At 41.3% G+C, this 24,262-nt stretch overlaps 1 protein-coding gene across 1 annotated transcript in view; it reads right to left on the bottom strand.

Moving 5' to 3' along the window:
- Nucleotides 1-21,598: 21,598 nt before the first annotated feature.
- Nucleotides 21,599-24,262, bottom strand: part of ITFG2 (integrin alpha FG-GAP repeat containing 2) — a 51,507-nt gene continuing 48,843 nt past the window's right edge. Inside the window, exon 12 of the mRNA XM_068277073.1 lies at nt 21,599-22,964. Coding sequence (XP_068133174.1) covers nt 22,855-22,964 — 110 coding nt within the window. The 3' untranslated portion in view covers nt 21,599-22,854. The remainder of the gene's footprint in view (nt 22,965-24,262) is intronic.

Here is a 24,262-nt window from a genome sequence, read left to right as displayed (position 1 = left end):
TCAACCAAAATAACTATGTAACTATGTAACTGTATATCTTTTTGTTGACTTTCTAGTAGTAGATGTTTCTCATTGATAAATAATACAGCAGTCACTAAGACATTTTCATGTTTTATGTTTATTTGCAATTTTTTTACACAACATCCTGGCTTATAAGTGTGTGCATTTGTGTTGCATTATGATACTTCAGCTTACATCGTAAAATATGCCTGACGAAGGGGTTTAGATCCATCAAAACGTGCACTCTAAAACGTTCTTGAGTTAGTTGCTAAAAGGTATTTTTTTACAATATTATCTCACATAACATTTTCAAAGTCATTCAACCACGACTGTACATTTCGGAAATATTTAGAGTATCAGTTGAAATGTTCCCTTATTGGATTGTAGCTTTGTATCTATTGTTCTTCTTGTTCCCTGTGAAAAATAAGGTAGTGAAGTTTAAAGATGTCAAAAAAAGAGTTTCATATTGATTTTAAAAAAATTGGATTGTTCTTTAGAAAAAGTTCTGAAGTGTAGTATAAGTGAGTTAGGAAGTGTAAGTGGTAGGTCTAAGAACATTCAATACAAGGTCAGCAAAAGCAGCACTTTATAATTGAAGGGATAAAGGAAGCAGTCTTTAGTGGTCCCATATGTTTTTGTGGATATCAAAGGCATGCTAAAGCTAGCTAGTGAGTGAAGTACACAATCTTGAAACAGAAGGAGGCACGCCACAGTCTTGAACTTGTCTCCAATCTATAAGACCGTCTTTCACACTATGTTTCGGTTTCAAGCATCCATCAATTTGAACATTCAATTTTGTGCACTGATGATAGCAGGAGTGGGGTACCTGCAAGAAGGATTGGCACCGGCTTTACGCCTTTAGCAATAGGATCAAGCAATACGGCTTCAGTGGGAACAGCCAATATTTTTCTAGTGGCTGAAGTAAGCAGTTGAAGAATGTTACCGCATCTCACATTTGAAGCTGCACAACCTAGTGAAAAATATGCCATGTTACCAATGTTAATAACCTCAACAGTCACCACAGTCCACCCACAGCCTCATCATTGAACAACAATCCGTGGCATAGAGATCACCATAGTGGCCGCTAGGGGGTCTGTACCCAGTGGGTGTGGGGGTCCATGTCAGGCTCTTACTCTGGAAAGTAGGGATAGTCAATGTGGTGTTAATAATTCCAGGTAACATGTAATGCTAACTCTATGTATGGAACAGGGCTAATCAAAATTGGCAAAAAATACAGGTGATTTGTAGCCGCAATTTGCATAGCAGGCTGCTCCGTCGCCCAGAATCCCCCCTGTAGCTGCAAACTTCTTTTGCACCTGATGTTTTTTACTGGTGAATGCAGCGCATACATTGGTAAGGTTAGGCATTGTGTGTGTGTGTGGGTGTGGGTGTGTGTGTGTGTGGGGGGGGGGGGGTGTCGGTTACATTTAGGCATTGGAGGGTAGGTTGGGGTCAGGGTTAAGCATTGGCAGGGGGTAGTTAGGCATCTGCAATGGGGGATGTTAGGGTTAGGCTTCAAAAGGGTGTTGGTTAGAATTAGGCATCAGCAGAGGGGGTTGGTTAGGGTTAGGCAAAGGAAGGGCTCTATGTGAGAATAGGGTTAGGTTTAGCTATAGTAAAATTTCGGTAACATTTACCAATATTTTAGTATCAGAATTAGCACAGAGGGGGTCGGTTAGGATCAGGCAGAATACACGTGTAGCCATCCTACCAATATGGCTATTCAGTACCTGTACAAAGTATATTCTCTGTGTAATCATATGGCTAGGACTTGTGTTTCTATTAAATTAAGCTCTGAAACAGTTAATAGATTACTGTGTTTGCGGTTTTCCCTCCTTTAAAGTGTACTTAATAATCTACTGTGATTTTGGGATTTGACATCTCTGGATTTTCTGGTGCTTCTTTGGACCAGACCCTTCCCAGAGGCTTTGGAGGCGACATTCTCTATTGCATTCCTTTGCAAGTAACTGTTGAAAAGTAATTGTTGCCATAACTGTGCGTTCAGATACTATGACCTATCAGTTAGAAGGTGAATTGTTAATTCTATCTTTATTACTGGGTCTCCAAATCCAATAAAATTGCTTAGCATTTTACTACTGATTTATGTGTATAACTGGAGGTTGTGCGTGTCACCAGAGTTGGACAAGAGCAGGACCCATCTAAAACAGCTACACCTATGGGTGGACTACACGATTTGTGAAAAATAAGGTAGTGAAGATTAAAGATGCAGAAGAAAAGGCATTTCTTTATTGATTCACAACAAAAAAAACGTGATGCACATCAGAAAGAACATTTTTGAAGCATTATAAGAATGTACAAGGTCAAGGAAGCCATACCCCTTTAAAACAGGAAAGAGAATAGACACATGACTTAGTAGTCCATATGTTTTCATGGATTTCCTATGGGAAGGTTGTAAAGCTAGCGAATGACAAAAGTTACCGTAACTGAAGAATGTTTACAACATTGCTTATTAGAAGCTGTAGAATATAGTTATTTTTTTCAGGGACAGAAAACTAATCTTTCACAAAACAAGAATGAAAAATATGACATGCTTTCCGATAGTGACCTCAGCAACAACTGCAGTTCACACTCGAGATTAAAGAACAAGATGTGACTGAAAATAAAATAAAGATGAAGCTCCCAGTGTAATCTTCTTGGCTGGATATTTGCAAAAACAGCAGGTCAGCACACTGTGGCCAACATTTCAATAACCAAAAAGCAAAGTAATGTAACACAGGGGATTAGTAAGAGATGCTTTTGCCTTCTGGAACAGGAGTAGTGCAAAAAAAAAAAAGTCTGGAGACAGTTTTTGAATTTCACCGACATCATAACTTTATTTGGGCTCTACAGGCTATTTACACTATATACAAAAAAACTTAAACTAAATGGGTGACTACATAGAACATAAAGCTAAGACTGCTCTCTACTAAGTGTAAACCTGACGTTTGTCCCAAACAAAACAGCAAAAGTGAACTGTAGTCTTTACTCGCACACAATCCAAATACCTTTTAATCAGTACACCACAGAGATGTGGCTCCCATAGCAGGTCTTCATGGACTGACTAAATCAACCTACTTGTCTCACCTAAGCACTTGTCTCAGAGAAAACACGAAATTCCATAGTGGATTTGCTAAAATGGCAGTACAAAGTAAAAATATACAGTACATACTATCTCTCACTTTCTCAAACTCCCTCTCCCAGAGCCGGAACAAGGTCCTCCAGCACCCAAGGCACCCTCCTTCCTTCCCACTCCAGCAATCACACACTGATAGCTATTAGACTAAGAAGGCCCCAGGGCCCCCAACACCTTAATCTCTAGTTATCTGGCTTGCAGTCACTGCCATATATCCCCTTTTCTTATTTCTCTCTGCTTCAAACACAATAGGGAAGGATTGCTGAATGAGTTGCCCTGAATGCCCCTCCTACACTGCGCCCTGAGGCTGGAGCCTATCTCGCCTCTGCCTCGGCCCACCCCTGCCCTCTCCTTGCAACTGGCTCAGAAGCCTTCTGGTTTCGTTGGGGTTATGTTGGCCCATTTGTCCTTCTGTAAGGGTGGTTATATGAAGACTTTTCAAACATTGTTCTACTGATTACTTTTATAGTTTTGAATTGCAACCCTTTTGTTGTTTGGGGAATTAAAGCACAACATATTTGGCTATGCAAAGATGCATGTCCCTTATAATGGAAACCAATAAGCAATTTGCTAACAAATTCAGGTCAGCAGCAGGATAAGAGTGGGTAGCAGATGAGGAATATACAGTTTAGGTGATGAAACTTATAGGTTTATGATGTTCACTGGTTAACTTTCAAACATCATAAACCTATAAGTTTCATCACCTAAACTGTATATTCCTCATCTGTTTATGATGTTTGAAAGTTAACCAGTGAACATCATAAACCTATAAGTTTCATCACCTAAACTGTATATTCCTCATCTGCTACCCACTCTTATCCTGCTGCTGACCTGAATTTGTTAGCAAATTGCTTATTGGTTTCCATTATAAGGGACATGCATCTTTGCATAGCCAAATATGTTGTGCTTTAATTCCCCAAACAACAAAAGGGTTGCAATTCAAAACTATAAAAGTAATCAGTAGAACAATGTTTGAAAAGTCTTCATCTGCACCAGTAACTGGTGCAGATCTCCTAGTACATGCTTTAACAAAAAAACAAAAGTAATTCATAGTGTGAAATGCTTCAATGTGATCTCTAAAATAAAACAGAAAATACTCTTTTTATCCAATGCATCAGATGTGTGCTGCTGATGTAAGATCATTATCTCACTACCAGTTCAGGGTATTTGGTAATGCATGTTAGCAAACAAATCTTCCATAACTCATACTCACCCAATTCCCAGTGAAGAGCTATCCACCAATAAAGTCAGGCAGGATTTTAGAACCCTAAATAACAATTATGTGGGTTCTTAAAGTGGATCTAAACTCTTGCACAGGACAGAAGGAAAATGTAGAGAAATGCACCCGGTATGCATTTAGAGAGTTTAGCCTGTCTAATTCCCCCTCAAGCTGTAATTTAATCTACCAGCTGTCTCAGCTGACTGCCATGGCAGAGCAGCTAATTTGTAAGCACAAGATGTTAACAATATGTCTGCTCCCATCAAAGAAGGAAGTAGAAACAGTGCATATTTATTGCAGGATTTGTATCAGCTGTAACAAAGCAATATTTTTTCTTTAACCACTTCAGCCTTTTTGCCCCGTTCACACTGCGCGCGTTTCCAGCCGCGTTTTGGAAACGCGTGCAGGTGGCCGACATGCACGACATCAGACATTGCATAGAGTGCGGTCCAGGAACGCATGCTGCACGCATTTTTTGTAAAAACGCGTGGCTGTCCCATTCACTTTTCAGTGATGGGATCAGCCACGCAACGCACACAAACGCGGATGGCGTGCGTTCGTACGCGTTGCGTTCCGCACGCATGGCCATCCGCGTTTGTGATGTGAACGGGGCCTTAGTGTTTTTTACCTTATGCATCCGACCAAATTTCACCTCCCATTCATTCACCAATAACTTTATAACTAATTATCACAATGAAATAATCTATATCTTGTTTTTTCCACCACCAATCAGGCTTTCTTTGGGTGGTACATTTTGCTAAGAAATATTTTATTCTAAATGCATTTTAACAGGAATATTAAGAGCAAAAATTGAAAAAAAATCATTATTTGTCAGTTTTTGGCCATTATAGCTTTAAAATAATACAGGCTACCATAATTTTATTTGGAAATAAAGGTGCATTTTTTCAGTTTTGCGTCCATCACTATTTACAAGCTTATAATTTAAAAAATATTAGTATTATAACCTCTTGACATGCATATTAAAAAAGTTCAGACCCTTAGGTAACTATTTATGTTTTTTTTTATTGTATTTTTTTTCTAATAAAAAATGTTTTGAGTATTTTTGGGTGTGTGGGAGGTAAACAGTTAATTTTAAATGTAAAAATGTCTATTCATTTAAAAAAAAATTATGTAGATGTAGTTTTACTATTTGGCCACAGTCAACATTTTTTTTTTTTTTTGCTTCCTGTAAGCGTACTTACTGGAACTGAAGAGGGGATGTGTAACAGAACAATCGCGGCTTCTCCATAGAAGCCAGCGAGCGTTCTAAGGGACTTAGATCAATGAATGGGAACTGCTTTACCATTCATTGATCTCCGGGCTAACGGGCATCCCGCACACCCCGGTGGTTTCGGTCCTGCGAACCCCAGCAGCTCAGTTTTTTCATGGACGTAGCTCCTACGTCCAGCATGCATATTTGGACGTAGGAGCTATGTCCTGTGGGCTAAAGTGGTTAAAGGTTATTATGCTGTTGCTTATCTTTTACAGCAGAGAGGAAGTTCTGAGTTCAGGACCCCTTTAATTACATCTACCATTTAGTGCTTTGGATTTTTGAAATAGTTTACACTGAACATTAAGTTGGTTGAGATCAGTAGTCTCCTATACAACATAACACATGCAGAGACAGCTCTGCCTATTCTTTATAAAAGAAAAGGCTCCCAAATACTACTGCAACATACAGTATATATGTAACTGATAATGGTCATTTGTTGTACCATAACTTATTATAAGTGGTTTCTTTTTTTCCGACCCTTTTGTTATAATACTCAAGTTAAGACAGGATTCTGAAATAAATAATTAAGAATGCACTTTATATAAATCAAATTACTAAGCAATACAATTGGTAGAGAGCGGTAAAACCACAGTTTACAATAAAAACTAGAATTCATTTTGTAATCACTTAGGGGCATATCCTATTCCTAGTGATATGTCAGCGCTGCGTAATATGTTGGCGCTTTATAAATACAACAAATAAATAAATAAAATAAATAAATAATAAGAGATAAGAAGCTCGCTCCATGTGTTGTTATTCTCTCACTGCATCAGTTATAATTATAAATTATCACCAAATCCAATTACTTGTTTTCGATCTCATGATGCATGTGAGAATTCTCCAAATGCAACCAATTTTGAATGTGATTTCCTCTTATTGGCATGCATTAACACATTATTTGCTTGCGATAAGCTGCAGTGCTCCTTTCTTGCTTGCTGCTGTCTTTCATTTCTTATTCTTGCAAACCATTTCAAAGCCTTTACAAGCATTTCATGGTAACTTACCCATCTGTCACTTTTATGTAACCATCTACAAAATAAATCTTAAAAGTTATTTTTGGAAAATTTGGCTACCCTTCCTCGTTTCTAATTCATTAGTTTTGCTTTTATTTCACATTTCTTTGACTATCTGGATATTTTCATTTTCATTACCGCATTTTGTTTCTATATAATTCCAACCCATGTTCAATATTCATTTTTTCGAGGGTTGTGTGGAATGTGGAATTATGTGTGCTCTAAATAAAGATCAACTTACGATACCTATCTCCTCCCAAATTCCTGCACTCAAGGTGGGCCAGTATTACAGTATATGGATAGCCAAGTGTGAGCCCTGTGAAATTGTGGGAATTTATAGCTAGCCCAGCACACTGGTGTCATAGAAGGAAATTGAGGAGGAGGAGCCGGACTAGAAACCCACATGCTGAGAGATCTGTACAGTCTAGGAGGGAGAGAAGTAGGTCCAGATCTGGAGAATGCAGATAAAGATAACCTTATGGCTCCTCTGGACCACAGAAAAATCGACTTCAGGTCTCCTAGGAGCCCAGGGCCATTTCGAAGCCAGCAGAACCAACCAAGAGGAACCCACCAGAGCAAACACATTTTCCAAAGCCCTCTCATTTACAAGATGCCCCTAGCATCAAAGGAGTCATCTCCAAGGCTTCCTTCCAGGGACCCAGTTTGCACACCAGTGTCCCCAAGCTCAACTTCATTGCAGATGGCAGTGAGGGACATGGCTGTGAGGGACCTGTGGGTGGAAAGGTTGTTCTGATTCAAAATTCCCCACTATGACAAACTCTTTGGAAAATTAGTGGCCAGGACAGATACTGCTATCAGATCTTGCGTGTGGCAAAAAAAACAGTGATGCAGAAAGCACCATGAACAGCCATCACAGAGATGTCACACAATGCAAAAGGCATCACCAAGACATCAAATGGCATCTAAAGAAAACGCTTGCAGTTCAGGGGAGTAATGTGTATTTTTTTATATTTTTCTTGGATATTTAATTTGTAGTACTGCAAGAATACACCCTTGACTGTCTTTGACAGAGGCTGATAAGCTTTCAGCCCCCTTTATACCTATGCAGGCAGTTGAAGAACTTCCAGGATTGTTTGAGATTGAGAATACAAGTGCAGAGCCTGGTAAGAATATTTTTTCAAACCCTCTACAAACCTGCATGGGTACTTGTAGCTAATCTTCCTTCTGTTTAATGTTCTTTTTGTCCCTGTGTGCTTGCAGGTACAGATTTCCTCAATGTTTGTACCTACAACATTGGTAATGTATTTTATTCAGGGTTCTATGCTTTAAAGGATACCTGAGGTGACATGTGACATGTGACATGATGAAATAGACATGGGTATGTACAGTGCTTAGCACACAGATAACTATGCTGTGTTCCTTTTTTTATTTCTCTGCTTGAAAGAGTTAAATATCAGGTATGTAAGTGGCTGACACAGTCCTGACTCAGACAGGAAGTGACTGCAGTGTGACCCTCACTGATAAGAAATTCCAACTATAAAACACTTCCCTAGCAGAAAATTGCTACTGAGAGCAAGAGAGAGATAAAAAGTGTCAATAGTTCATACATTTTAGCTCTGGCATACTTCAATGAATACATCATTGAGCAAAAACAATAAAACAGTTAAAACTTAAAAAAGTAGATTTAAACATAAAATAAAACTATAGAATATCTTAAAAAGTCATTTTAAGGAGAAGATAGATCCAATCGTTATTTCATTTGTTTATTTTTGCCTCAGGTGTCCTTTAAGTCGCTCTCTTTTTATGTGCTTCCTCATTTTTATTTTTAATACGCCATTCTTAAATCCTGATTTTAGCATACATGTCTGATATTGACCAAGGTGTTACAATTAAGGTGCATATACAAATCCAAACCTGCTTGTGCCATTTTACTTCTTACATATAGTATGAAGTTAAACTGATTTTTAGCGCTTACCACGGATAGTGTAGGTAAGCTCTCATACTACATGGAAGTGGTAAAATTCACCAAGCAAGATCGTATGTATCTACGCACGTTAAAACTGTCAATGCACATCAACAGACACTTGACAGATTATTGTAAAAAGCAGCCTCGCCTGTTCGTGTTGGCTCTACCCGATTTCTGTCACTTCATTCTGATTATTCTGCTCAGTAGTTGTGGTGTGGCTTGCTATTTTATCAGGCATGTTGTGAAGTGAATTGCGCGCAACTCAGGTCTAAATGAGTTTGATTTTTGAATAAGATGTGGCTATTAAGCCAGCACAGAAGCAAATTAGAGCCGGATCAGACCAGAATTCAACCTGTGAACTGGCAGCCTTCGGTACCGGCTTTTACCATAGTTCATGCAAAAGCTGCGCTTTTGTAGCAGAGTCCAGGATTGGCTAAGTGGTAGCTAGCAGAATGCATTTGAGTGAGGCGCTGCGCTGCTGGTCCAGACCCCTCTGCCCTTAGGCCTGGTACACACTTTCCATTGTGACTGGCCAATCACTGACCAATTTTACCACCTCCATGCAGACTGCAGTATGAGGGTTTACCCACACAATCTGCTCATAGTATTAAATATCTGTTACCGTCATACTACATGGAGGTGGTAAAATTGGTCAGTAATTAGCCAATCAAAATTGAAGGTGTGTACCAGGCTCTAGACTCATCAAACTTTTCAGTGTCTGCTTAGCAAGCCGAATAATGCTGTACATTCTTTTGCCTGCTGAATCCTATTTTTATCTTTTATAAATGTATTTATTTTTGGGAGATATTTGCATATGTCTATAAATGCTTTGGTTTGATGAGCTTATTCATTTGTATTGCTTGTAATTAGGCTCAGTTATGCATTTTTTAGTCAAGGGGAGTTTGGTATGCATTTAAGTAGTAGGTATGAGCACTTAGCCATCATTGACATTTAGGCCTCCATTGTATGTTAAGTTCTGCTACATAGGCAGCACGGTGGCATAGTGGTTAGCACTCTCACCTTGCAGTGCTGGGTCCCTGGTTTGAATTCCAGCCAAGTGAACATCTGTAAGGAGTTTGTATGTTCTCCCTGTGTCTGCGTGGGGTTTCCTCTGGGCACTAAGTTAATTGGCTTCCCCCTAAATTGTCCCTAGACTACTATACATGCACTACACTAGACATATGACTATGGTCGGGCCTAGATTGTGAGCCTCTCTGAGGGATAGTAAGGCCCGGTTCACATTAGCTGTTTTTTGCGGATCGGAACCGGAATGTATACTGTACAAACGGAATGGATATGAAAGGATCCAATGTTAACCTATTGGACCGTTCACATGCATCCATTGGTACAGATACGTTCTGAACGTTCCAGTCCCCGGATCAAAAAATTGCTACAGGCCCTAATTTTCTGGACCGTTCTGCCCAGCGGAACAGATCCGAACAAAAAATGCTGCAGCATTGAGGCAATGGAAAACTGAACGTTTCTTCACACTAGTGAAGAAACTGACCATTCCACGGGGGATGAGGGGGGGGGGGGCGAGAACCTGAGCGACAGGAGGGTGCAGCAGCCGGGCGGGTGGATGAGGGAGGGAGGGTAAAATACATATCTAATGTTCTGTTGCAGCCGGCGGTAGAAGCTTCCGTCTCCTTCCGTGTCACGTGTAGTCACAGCGGAAGAGGAGGAAGCCTCTACTGCCGGCTGCAACAGAACATTAGGTATGTATTTGCCGGCGAAACTGAGTGAAAATTGATCGATCATTCGTTAATCAGATCCGTTTTCACTTCCATTTGGCAGTGTGCACAGAGCCATCTGGATCCGGTGAAGCGGAGACCGGATCCGTTCACCGGATCAGTTTTGCTCGAAACGCAGATGTGAACCGGGTCTTAGTGACAAGACTATATATTCGTTGCAGCGCTGCACAATGTGTTGGCGCTATATAAATACTTTTACAATGGCCCGAGAAAGGCTGCAGTGGCTATAATTTGTTGGTCCCTTGTATGTAATACTCAGAAATGACAATAAATTAGCAGAGACTTAGGCCCCTTTTACACTTAATCAGTTGGTGTGCGTTAGTACGCGTTGGTACGCGTTAGTACACGTTTTTTTCTATAGCATTGCATTGGGAAGAAGATTTCAGTTAAAACGCGTTAAGTGTAAAAGGTGCCATAGGCAAACATGGGCATTACTTTGAAAATCAGTTTTCTCTGTTTTAACTGAGAGCAACTGATTAAGTGTAAAAGGGCCCTAAGAGAATTGTTCAAAAACAATTATTTTCAGCTCTTTGCACATCTTAATTTGCCATTTTGCAAAGCATTGCCAGTGTTTACCCATTAAACAGTAATATCCAGTTATTATAATTCATGGTGTCGTCTTCCCATGTCTTTTTTGACTCGGAAAAAAAGTCCTGAAAATGGACATCTATAGCGGATATATAGGTTTCAGGCTATCCTTAATCAATTTTGTGCTGCCCTGTGTTCCTCTACCTGTCCATTATATGGACACCTGGGAGACCTAGAATCTGTTTTTCCTCTCTGATAAGGCCCGGTTCACATTAGCGGTTGTTTGCCAAACGGACCGGATGACCTGACCGGATCCGGACCGGATCCGGATCGGAACCGTACGGTTCTGATCCGGATCCGATCCGGTCAGGTTGCATCAGGTGTCCATCAGGATGCGATCCGGATCCGTTTGGCAAAAGTTCGTTAAAAACAAAAAAAAAAAGTTGGGGTCTGGGAGGTCAGCAGAAGGGGGACCTGTGGAATCAGGCCCTCTGCTGTTTAGCACTCACCTCCACCTCCGACATGCTGCCAACATCTCCGGATCCGGATCCAGCTGTGCTGCTCCACTCCAAAATGCTTGCCCATGTGTCCCCATCCAATATCGCCGCAACAATCCCCATAGGAAGTGGGGTAGAACATCCGGATTTCTCAGCCAGTGTGTTGTGCGCTCTCCGGTTCCCATTGGTTTGTATTGGCCGGATGGTGCAGTCCGGCTCCGCCCCGGATACGGCTGCCGGAGGAGCCGGATGAAAAAATAGCGCATGTTGGAACGGAGGCCGGAGTCCGGATCCGGCCCGGATCCGGTCCGGCTCCGGTTTGGCAGAACGGACGCATGTGAACGGACGCATAGGCTTTCATTGCTATGCCGTGCGTCCGTTCCGTCCGTTCTGCAAGCGGTGCGGCTCCGGCACGGCGATTCCGGAGGGCCACCGCAAGTGTGAACCGGGCCTAAGACCTAACCAGTCCTGTGTTCTCTTTATCATAAAGAGGCCCTGTTGGCCAGAGTGATGGATTGGATTTTTTTGTCTGGCGAGGCCAGGGAGCCCGTCTTACTTCCCCTTAGTTTGAAAACCCTACCCTAGCTTCCTTCAGCATATAGACCTCCAAAAACTGACATTCCCTTTCTTAGTACCCATTCTTTGAAATGTTATTAACTTCGGTCACAGCTGAAGCTGGCCCCGATTATTAGCTCCCTTAGGGATTTTAAAAATCGCCTTAAAAGCGCTAGTGCAAAGTTGCTCTATGTGAGTGTTCTCACATGAGCAATCAACTTTCTATCCAATTGCAAACACGGGTCCTGCACCATTTTCTGAGCGTTTGCGATTCAATAGAAAGGATAGGAAAATTACAAAGTGCTTGAAAAAGGGCTTTGAAAAACGATCTCCCAAGCGTTTTAATGAACAAATACATTGCATTTATTTATTTTCAAGGCAAAGAGACATCAGTCAGAAAGTGAAAATAAAAATCAATACAGAAAAGCGCTTTTCTAAGCGCAAATCGCTCTGAAAGCACTTAGCAAAGTGCTTTCAGAATTGCTCAATAAATCGCTCAGAGCTTGCGAAAGCGCTGGTGATTTATGTTAACAAGGCCTCACTCATGTATTTGACAGTCCTTGGCTCCCGGCAGGGATCTCAACCTCCTGGCTATTTCATTGGACCAAATGTGACTGCATCCTCTCCCCTCATACCTTATTCTAATTGGCTGCTGCTACAGCAGTTTAGAGGCTTCTTGAAAACCTGCTCCAATAAAGGGTATGTTAAGTAGTAGTTAGTAATCTTACTGACTTTTTACTATTATTATTGATTTATAAAGCGCCAATATACTCCATGTGACTTTGAAATGTTTTACTCATTTCTGAGAAACCTGCTCATATACTTTCTCAAACGTATGCCTTGCTGAGAGCACATATAAGCATGTTCTATTTAGCATTAGCTAAATGTATTAGAGAAAATCTCTTGGTCCAATCCTTGGGGGAGAGTCGTGTATTCCAGACTCCTAGTACCTCATGTAAGGGAGTGAACCCTTGTACATTGTCTCAATACAGCAAGAACCGTGATTGCCAGGTCCTGGAAGTCTTCTCTTACTCCATCCCTGAGGTGGTGACTTGTGGCCATGAATGAATTATTGAGGATGCATGAATTAATGGCCTTGATTGAATAAGTGTCTATGTGGTCTTGTTGGTTAGATTTTAGAGATTCTCCAACCTTTCTTACTATGCTTGAACATTGTTGTCATTTAGAATTTATCGGAAGAGGTGGTTATCGGGCATCTTAGCCAACTTTAATCTAGCATGTGTACGGGCCTTCACTCTGCTTTCTGAACTACAGCTATCTTACAATATTGCACTCTGCTGATAAGGAATCAAGCATGGCTTGTCTACAGAACATGATGAATGGCTGAGTCAGGACCAAGCATGGCTTGTCTACAGAACATGATGGATGGCTGATTCGGGAGCTCCTGAACAAAAGCCCTTATTCACGACTTAATTAGCATACCTGAACCATTATTGTGAGATTCAATCACTCAGTTACTCCTACTAAGTCTTAAAAGGAACCAAGGTGTAAGACTTATGGAAGCTGCCATCTTTATTTCCGTTTAACCAATACCAGTTGCTTGGCACTCCTGCTGATCTCTCTGGGTCAGTAGAGTCTAAATCAAACACCTGAAACAAGCATGCAGTTAATCTTGTAAAATTTGTCATAGACATCTGATCTGCATGCTTCTTCAGGGTCTATGGTTTAATGTATTAGAGGCAGAAGATCAGTATGACAGCCAGGTGACGTGCATTATTTAAAAGTGAATGAACATGTCAGCCTCCATATCTGTCTCAACTTGGGTTCCCTTTAGGTCTTAAAGTGGATCCAAGATGAACTTTTACTCATTGCATAATTGTGTTCCTTTCCTATTGTTTATAGGGCATTCCTCAAGCCAAATACTTTTTTCCTTTAATACTCTAATTCCCTATAAACTAAACAAGCCTTCCCCCACAGATTTTCAGAGAGCCTTGGCATTTTCAGACAGTAGCAAGGGCTCATGGGAGCTCAGTCTGGGCAGGAGGAGGGGGAGGTATTACTAGCCAGAGATTTCAGAGGCAGAGGGGAGGAGGAGGGGGATTAGGTTTTTTACAGGCTGAGTGCTGAAGATGCAGATAAGCTTGCCTGTGAGTAATGTTTACAAACATGGCTGCTGTCATTGTATCACAGGAAGAAATAATCATATTCTATTGAAGCGGTTTGCAGTTAGATTTGCTGTGTAAACTATCTAAACTTTAGATAAGATATATAGACAAGTTACTTGTTAGTTTTTCATCTCGGATCCGCTTTAAGCCTCCAAATCAATCACTACCAAACAATCACTATCAGGAAATTGGCGGACGAATTCAAATCGTCCCTGGCCACAGCGCTGGATGAGAGCAGATATCTGGTAGCTGCCATATCTAATAAACTGCTCATTCTAGAGAAAGCCGGTAAGCAAAGGTGATGGTCAAATCAGGATGATTAATAGTGCTTTGAAACTACATAACTCTAACCTGATTGAGGCTAATCACCAGATCGAGGACCCGGACAACAGAAGATACTGATGTTACATTAATGTGAGAGACATCCCTTAATCAGTTCCACCAGACCAGATAGCACAACAATATTCAATGGCGTGTTTGGAAGACCTAACAACAACCCAATAGAATGGCGGGTGCCCACTTTTGCTAATTCAGTTATTAGGTGCTGATGTTTGGAGATCTGTTTTTTTCATCTACATGCTCATTTACCATCAGATACCTTATATCAGCTTTTAATTTTTATTTTGGATTACTTTTGTGCAATATTAATCTATTTTCTATACTGAACGTGCTCCTTAGTGTTTGATATTAAGGGAGGTTTTCTTTAATTTATGTATTAAGCACCATTTATTTCATCTAAGCCATTTTTTTAATAGATAGATTCATATTATGCACCAGCTTTGGCTCAGGTCTCTATGAAGGCTGTAATTGTGACTTGTTTCACTTTATAAATTCTAAACTGTCGGTTATGCTTTCAGTGACGATCTATTATAAAGTATGCATTTGGCTTAGTATAAAGATGTACATTTAAATGTTAGTTTAAAATACAAAAGTACACAAGGACTGTTTGAAAAATCTTCCAAACCTGCAGAATCATTTTATTTATTTTTTCCTTTTTTAACTGCCTTTAAATTAGTGACCTTTACAGTTTTTTGTTTTTTTTTTGCATTACATAAAAGAATTAAAAGACAATGTTTTGCTAACTCACATATAGTGTTACAGCAGTGGCATCTGAGGAGAACGTCTGTTTAGCATTAGAAATGCCCAGAATGAACAAAGCACCACATCATGGATGTGAGGGAGGTGTTCCAAGAGTATTCCAATCAGTTGCAGTCAGTGCTACCAATACAACAGAAGTCCTAAGGGAGAAACATGCTTTACCAGTGATTATTGTTAAAATGCAGCCAAGCAATGTCATGGAGCAAAAAGCATGGTTTCTTGAGCACATCTGGTCTTTTCTCTTTCATAACTGCATGTAAATGAGTTTTCAGGACATGTGCATAGTAGTCACCGTAGAGTCTTGTCCATGGGGAACCCACTGCTGAAAAATCATATTGTGGCCTTCAAAGAACAAAGCATGATTTTATGCACTGAAGGACATGCATTGAATTTTTCAAGCAGTGGTGGATCGGTGTGTTGGCCCACCCTTCACAGATTTGGTGAAAAACATCACAATTGAGGTTAAGAAATCAGAAATCTCGTCTACCATTTGACCAGTATTCTTGCACACCTTAAAGTGGATCAGAGATGAACTTTTATACATTGTATAATTGTGTTCCCTTACATATAGTTTATAGGGCATTCCTCCTCAAGCCAAAATAGTTTTTTGTTTTTTTTAATACTCTAATTACCTATAAACTAAACAAGCCTCGCCCCCAGCTTCTCCAAAATGCCAAGGCACTCAGACCCATGTAGCAAGGGCTTATAGGAGCTCAGTCTGGGCAGGAGGAGGTTACTAGCCAGAGATTTCAGAGGCAGAGGGGAGTGAATTTTTCACAGGCTGAGGGGCGGAGATGCAGTTGCAGATTACCTGTGTAATGATGACAAAAGTAACATGGCCGCTCTCGTATCACAGGAATAAATCATCTTAAACTGTTGAAGCTGTATGCAGACAGATTTGCTGTGTAAATTATCTAAACTTTAGATAAGATATATAGACAAGTTACTTGTTATAGTTAGTTTTTCATCTCGGATCCGCTTTAATGAATTGCTGTGTCTGAGATTTCTGAACATCTACCTGTGACTCCCGGTCTCCTCTGCTGTAACCCCCGAATGCCCCATGTGGCACGGGTGTCCTCATGGGGGGAAATGGTGGATGAATCTAGGTATTGCATAAAATGGGACAGGTGACATTTTACACCGCATTGCCAGGGGGGGTGTGAGAAGAACGCTCCCTCCCAGCCGACCAAAGCTTTCTGGATTCTCCAGTAGCAGTCCAGCTCTCCGTGGCCAGTCGGCGCAGTGTGGCCACTGGCCAAGCATGATCCCCAGTCTCGCTCCTGCATCTGGGAGCGTTCTGCACCTGTGCAGTAGTACTGTGTAAGTGTAGAACGCCCCCGGCTGCGGGATCAAGACGGGGGAATCACGCTTGGCCACACTGCGCCATCTGGCCGAAGATAAGGCATCTACTGGAGCATCCAGGGGTTGGAGGAGGACAGCGATGGGAGCATTCTGCATGGAGGGGGCTGGAGGAAGCACCAGGTATGTATAAAAACGTTATTTCCCATATTCTCAGGTACACTTTAAATAGCCTATGACACACAAATATCTCGCAAGCAGCATGGAAATGTATACAGTATTTGATACTGTTGGAAGCTCTGTGACCACCTTAAAGGCATTCAGATATATAATCATAACAGCAAAAATTACACACAAGTGAATTTATTCTAAGGATCTTGCTATAAAAACAGCTAAATACTTTGTGTAACTGCAACAAGATGCCATATAATCTTTACTCCAGTGATCTATTTGCAGCTCTGTTCTGTTATTTTGACTGATGGTATTGCACCATCACTAGAGAATATAGTAATTACTTGTGTCATTGCTGCCTAAGACATCACTGTCACTCAGTCGGATGCCCTGTTTTTTTTTCACTGATAGCACTGATTGCAACTATAAAACGCTTTCCTAGCAAAAAATGGCTTCATAAATTTTAGCTCTGGCATACTTCAATGAATGTGTAAATGAATGAATGTGTAAATGAATGAGCAAAAACAATAAAAAAAAAGTAAAAAAAAAATTAAAAAAGTAGATGTTAATATAAAATAAAACTGGAATATTAAAGAGTCCTTTTTAGGAGAAAGAGGATAGATACAATTGTTTATTTCATTAGTTTATTGTCACCTTGGATGTCCTTTAAGATTCCAAAAAGTTTGTCTGACACCAGTCACTCTGCCCTCCTATAAAAAAAAACCCACAAGAGACATATGGGGGCAGCCATATTTATTTTCTTTTAACCATTTCAGCCCGCGGGGATTTTTCACCATATGCATCACAGCAATTTTCACCTCCCATTCATTCGCTAATAACTTTATCACCACTTATCACAAGTTATTGATCTATATCTTGTTTTTTCCGACACTAATTAGGCTTTCTTTGGGTGGTACATTTTGCTAAGAATTATTTTTTTATAAATGCATTTTAACAGGATTAATAAGAAAAAAATTCATTATTTCTCAGTTTTCGGCCATTATAGCTTTAAAATAATCCATGCTACCATAATTAAAACCTATGTATTTTATTTGCCCGTTTGTCTCAGTTATTACACCATTTAAATTTTGTCCCTATCACAATGTATGGCGCCAATATTTTATTTGGAAATAAAAGGTGCATATTTTACGTTTTGCGTCAGTCTCCTATTTACATGCTTATAATTAAAAAAATGTTCGTATTATACCCCCGTCACATGCATATTTAAAAAAGTTCAGGCCCTTAGGTAACTATTTATGTTTTTTTTATTGTAATTTTTTTTTTCCATTAAAAATTTTATTTGGGTAATTTTTTGGTGTGGGAAATAAAGTTAACTTTAAATGTTAAAATGTGTGTGAATTCCCTTCAAAAATGTTTGTAGATGTGGTTTTACTATTTGGCCACCTTGAGTTTTTTTTTTATCTTGTGCTTCTCGCTAACCAGAAGCACAAGGACGACAGGGAACTTTTTTTTGCAGAAAGACTGCGGCCTCTGGTAAGAGACCATCGGTTTTTCTGCTGGGGATTTTGATCGGTGATCGGGAACCATGTTCCCATTCACTGATCACAGGGCTACTGGGGAACAGCACGGGGAAGCGCGGCACCGCAGCTGCCTAGATGTGAGGATCACGTCTGGGCGGCTGAAATTGTTTAAACAATACTAGTTGCCTGGCAATCCTGCTGATCTTTCTGGTCAATAATGTCTGAATCCCACACCTGAAACCAGAATGCTGTCAATCTTGTCAGAAACAGCTGGTCTGCAAAGCTTGTTCAAGGTCTATGGCTAAAAGTATTAGAGGCAGTGGATCAGCAGGACAGCCAGGTAATGTACAATGCTTAAATAGAAATAAATACAGCATGTCAGCCTCCATATGTCTCACTTTGGGTTCCCTTTAAAATTGAGTAAGGTCATTTCACCTTGCCATCACATGAAAAGCGATCATTTAGCATTGGCAAGGACCTTATAGTAGGGCTGGGGAGGATAGTTAAAGTGAACCTCCAAACTAAAAATCTACTCTGCAGCACTGAAAAGGCTTGGTGTTTCTTTAACAGTTTCACAGCGTCAGAACTTTGTTTTTATTACCCAAGCCTAATTATTAGCTGCACAGAAGCTAAGCTCCGCCCCATCAAAGAAAACTGCCCCGGCATTTTCCCCTGATGCTGTGCAAAGCATGATGGGATTCCTGATGTGGTTCTCGTTGCCCAGCGACAGGGAGGGATAATCAGGACACAGGACAGTTGGAACTGTGTCACATGCTCCCCTTCACCACCTTTCAACCAAAAAGATGGCTGCCCCATGAAATCACAAACATTTGCCTGTTCTTTTTAAACAGGGTGGGTAAGAGATTATATTACCTATCTATTTTAATTAACATAACTAATGTAACTTAATGGCAGTATGTTTGTTTAGGCTGAACTTCCTCTGATTCAAAAAGGTTTTTCTGGCAGCAGTCACTCTGCTCTCCTACAAAGTGGGAGAGGTCATGCCACCTTCCCAGCACAGGAAAACAATAGCTTCACTAACAAAATAGCAGGCCGCCATCATCTAGCGGGAAGTAAAGCTGCATGGAAATATCTGTATTGGGAAGGGTATGTGGAACTGTGGACAAAATGTGCATTTCCTGGCAATCAGGATGTGTGCTCACTGATTGGACAGCAGACCAACTGAGTTTGAGAGCAGTAGTAATTCGATGATCTGGGCTGGAATAAGTACCCGATCAGAAAATGAAATGAATGAACTATTTCTGCTAATGCTTAAAAGGGAATCCGAAGTGCAAAATTCACTTCAGGATTTATACATGCCTGTGTGCAGAAGGAAGGCTCTGGATACCATATTTATTTATTGTATTTATAAATCGCCAACATATTACACAGCGCTGTACATTAGTTAAGGTTACAGAGTATATTTAGGGATGACACAGCAATAGAGGCTTACCCATCCTCAGTGGGTCCTGTTGTTGCTGCACGGATCAAACAGCTTCCTCTGGGGATGGTGCAGGAACAACGAGACGGAGCGAGGACCAGTAAAGCTCTATGGCATCCAGATCCTTCCCTCTACATAGGTATGTATAAACCCTGAAGGGAACTAAACGTTCCCATTCAAGTGAATGGGAGCGTTTAGCATCCCACGGTTACAGTCAATTGCGCAAACGCAGCATTCGGATCCCAATTTTCACTGTAGTTTCAGGCGACTCTGGACGCTACATGCAGCGTCCATTCACCTCCGCATCTTCATGTCCCCTCGCGGGAACGAAAAACGCTGATAGAGATGGGACGCAGACGATCGCCACCCCCCAAACGAGACAACACAGGACGTGGTGGCTACTGGCCGCCGGCAGTCCGTGTGAACCGGCCCTTACATGAAATCTGAATGCAAGACTAAATTAGTTGCATCTCATTGAACACCCCTGATCATCAGTTTCTTGTTCTGGGGCTGCCACTGTCAAACCAATTTGCAGTCTTTCCCTGAAAACCGAAATAAATCAACCATTGGTAATCTGGAATTCATCAAAAGAGAAGAGGTTGGTAGAAGCTGGTATTCCACTAATTACACACCACATTAAGTATCTTGGCATTTACATTCCCTCAGATCCTAGAAAATGATATGCAGTTAATGTCTTCACCCTGATAATTGCTATCAAATCACTAAATAAATGGAGAATGCAACCAATGAACTTAAAAGATAAAAGTAGCTTTATTCAAAACTTTTTTTTGTTTGTTTGTTCAAAAATAACTCACTTTTTTTAAATTTGCTACTACATTAAATAGACTTGCAGTTGAATCAGATTAGTCTCTCTCTGGTAGTCATGTCAACCCAGAAATGGGTGAACTGGAAAATCATTACAGTTAAAGGAATACTGTAGGGGGGAGGGGGAGGGGGGGGGTTTGGGTCGGGGGAAAAGGGAGTTGAACTTACCCGGGGCTTCTAATGGTCCCCCGCAGACATCCTGTGCCCGCGCAGTACGCTCATGGTGACATCAGCGGGAACGAGCACACGGCAACGCAGGCGCAGTGATTTTCAGACTTTAAAGTCTGAAATTCCAGAAGTGAACCGGAGGCAAGCCGGAGCATCGGTGAGTGGCTGCGCGGGCACAGGATGTCTGCGGGGGACCATTAGAAGCTCCGGGTAAGTTCAACTTATTTTCCCCTGACCCCCCTACAGTATTTCTTTAAGGGTAAACTTGTTCCGTTACTAGGCCTTGAAAGGACAACTGAAGTGAGAGAGACATGGAGGCTGCCATATTTATTTCCTTTTAAGCAATACTAGTTGCTTGGCTATCCTGTTGGTCCTTTGCCTCTAACACTTTTAGGCATAGACCCTGAACAAGCATGCAGCAAACGGTTGAAATTGTCAGATCTGACAAGTATAGCTGCATGCTTTGTGGTGTTATTCAGACACTACTGCAGCCAAATAGATCAGCAGAGCTTCAAGGCAACTGGTATTATTTTAAAGGAAATAAATATGGCAGCCTCCATATTCTTCTCACTCAGTTGTCCTTTTAACACTGCTGCCCTGCTAAGGCCTGTTACTTAGAATGGTTTGGGCCTGAACAAAATAACTTTACTGCATTATAAATTATTCATGAATGAGCAGGTCAAGGTATGATTAACAATACTTTAATAGAGAGGGTCTTTAGGATGATGAAGTATATCATGTGCTTTTTGGACCAACCAAAAATGTTGAGCAAAGCACTTCATATGCAGTACTACAATCTCATTATAGTAAATCCTGATATAGTAAACCTCTGGCTATAGTGAACTCAGTCCCCAGGTCCCAACCATATGTCTATGAATACACTATGTATGACCAATTCTGATATAGAAAACTGAGGGACCTGGCCAAGTAGTTTACTATAAGGGGATTTTACTATATTGCACCATCCGCCTTACTTAACAGTTGTCTCAGGGGGTGTATCCCTGCACCCCATGGAGTGAGCAATTCACTAAAGGTCCGTACACACGCCGGACTGCAGGAAACGACGGGTCCGTCGTCACCTCCTGCTGGGCGTGTTTTCAGCAGACAGTCCGGCGTGTGTACAGTCTGTCGGCAGACTGATACGGCTTTTTCTGAGCACTCCACCGGGCGGACAGACAGACAGACAGACTGTACTCACGCCGGAGTGTCGCTGGAACGCCCACCCAGCGGGAGGTGACGACGGACCCGTCGTTTCCTGCAGTCCGGCGTGTGTACGGACCTTAACACTGAACAACTATATTGAGCTTTGAAGGGCTCAACACAGACTCATCAAAACATCTGACTTCCTGGCCAACCTCTACCACTGTTTTTGGTACTGCCTCTGCCTGCGCACCCTTGGGAACAAATGTGTTCTATAAAACTAAAATGATTACAAGCTAAGATTTTCTTGAAGATTATTCCCCCTGCTGTGCCAGGAACCACTAAGACCCACAACTGACTTTCCCCCTATTGTTGATCTAAAATTTAAAGCTGCCAGGGGAACAATTTTTAACAGATTAGGAAAACGTTGCTAACAAACAAGAGGCTTCCCTTATTGCAGGTTCCCAGCTTTCCTGAAGCTGTTCCTCTAAGTATGAATGTAAGAACCAGTTTGCCTTTTTACCATCTATGAAACCTGCCAATAGAGTTAAAGACTCACTGGATTTGGTTTTCTAATTTTTTCTCTAGTCTACTCTCTTTTCTTCCCTTTCTTAAGCCCTTATATGCTGTTTTTTACTCTCTGCCCCATGGCAAACGCTGAAAAAAAGGCCTTTAGTAATTTGGGCACTGGGTGAAGTTGCTAGTAGAATATCAGTACTATTACCAATATTCTACTAGCACCTAACACTAACCTTCCTTACCTACTCCTAGCGCTAACCTACCAACTACCTACTCCTAACACGACCCCCTCCTGCCCAGCCTAACACTATCATTGCTGATGTGCGTCATATTACAGACTCCAGCCATACGCTATGTGCATCATATTCCTCCGCTGCTATTGTCTTAACAATGTGGTCTACGCGGGGCGCCCAAAGTACCAGGCACACGGAGACCACAATTAACCGCTTCAGTCCCAAGCCTCTCAATTCTGGCAGTTTTTGCAAGGTTAACTCTCTCTTTACATGGGATGTGGAACTATCCAATCCTATACATCTCGAAACACAGGCTGAGTTTAAGAAAAAAAAAATTGACAGATTAGGACAGGACAGCTTTTTCTTCATGGCACCAAAGCTGTGAAAACCGCACAACTCTCCATTAGCATATATGGCACATTATGCATGGTGGATTATGGTTGCTTGCTAGCAATTATCATATTCTCAGGGTTTCTGTATTCTTTCCAGACTGAGGTTTATGTTGTCCATTTGGGAAATATAGCGTTTCATGGATCAGTTCACGGACAGCAGAAGTATCGCTCACATCTGAAACACAAGACAACACAGATCAACAGGTGTGCTGCAAACACAAAACAGCTACTCTCAAAATGTTAGAAAGCCAATCACCTGATCTTACATGTTCCTTATGCAATTCTGTTTCTGTAGACTATATTTATGAACTTAGCCAACTATTTAAAAAAAAAAACAAAACACTAAAGCATAAAAAACAAAAACAAAAAACCCGCTTTAGTTTGAAACTGACTTATTCAGCACTATCCTGCTAGCCCGACTGGTCTTGTCGATCATTTGGGTTGCAGTGTTCTCCCCAAGCCCTATTAGCTGGGTGCTCTGCCTGGCTAATTTTGGTGAGTGCCTGGCAGTCTTGGCCCTCTTCCTCACTCCTCTAGCAGAAAGTTCCGACAATGCTGCAAACCTGAATCACGTAATTCAGGCAGCATCCTCTAGGGGGCAGCAGCACTGTAAACTGGTACTGCAGAAAACACTCTCTGCTGCAAACACGCAACGAAAGAGCGATAGTGTATCCTCAATGTCCACTGCAGTCCTTGCTGACCTCACCTCACATACTGCAGAGCCTAGGTAAGCTTTTCCAATGTCTGAGAAAAGCCTACTGTACAATGTGTGTTGTGTGTGTTGTGTGTTTGTAGTGAGTGTGTGTGTGTGTGTGTGTGTTTGTAGTGAGTGTGTGTGTGTGTGTGTGTGTGTGTGTGTGTGTGTGTGTGTGTGTGTGTGTGTGTGTGTGTTTGTAGTGAGTGTGTGTGTGTGTGTGTGTGTGTGTGTGTGTGTGTGTGTTTGTAGTGAGTGTGTGTGTGTGTTTGTAGTGAGTGTGTGTGTGTGTGCGTGGCCCTTGGCAACTGCACAGGCTGCCCTTATGGGAGTGGCAGCCATGGATTTCTCTGCCCCGCTCAACCCAGCTGCATTTTCCTGCCACCTGGTTGGAAAAAAAAGTTCTGGAGAGAACACTGGGTTGTGTAGCTTACTCTCCTTTCGTGCAGCTAGAACAGCCTTGATTAGTTCTGGCTCTTCCAATCTCCCATAGTCTAAAGCCTGGTACACAAAAAAAACAACACTGATTGGCCAATTTTCCACTTCTATAGTATGAGCACTTACCTGCACAATCTTGTTTATACTATTCACAATCTGTTGGCACTCATAGTACATGGAGGTTGTAAAATTTGCTCGTCATTGGCTAATCTAAATATGTGTATACCAGATTTAAAGGAAATCTGAAATGAGCACAATATTGAGGCTGCCATATTTATTTCCTTTTAAACAATACCAATTGCCGCACTGTCCTGTTGATCATTCCAGAATCAGTGTCTGAA

This window comes from Hyperolius riggenbachi, chromosome 3 (genome assembly GCF_040937935.1).
Source record: "Hyperolius riggenbachi isolate aHypRig1 chromosome 3, aHypRig1.pri, whole genome shotgun sequence".
NCBI classification, from domain to species: domain Eukaryota; kingdom Metazoa; phylum Chordata; class Amphibia; order Anura; family Hyperoliidae; genus Hyperolius; species Hyperolius riggenbachi.
This window is presented reverse-complemented; position numbering and strand designations above follow the sequence as displayed.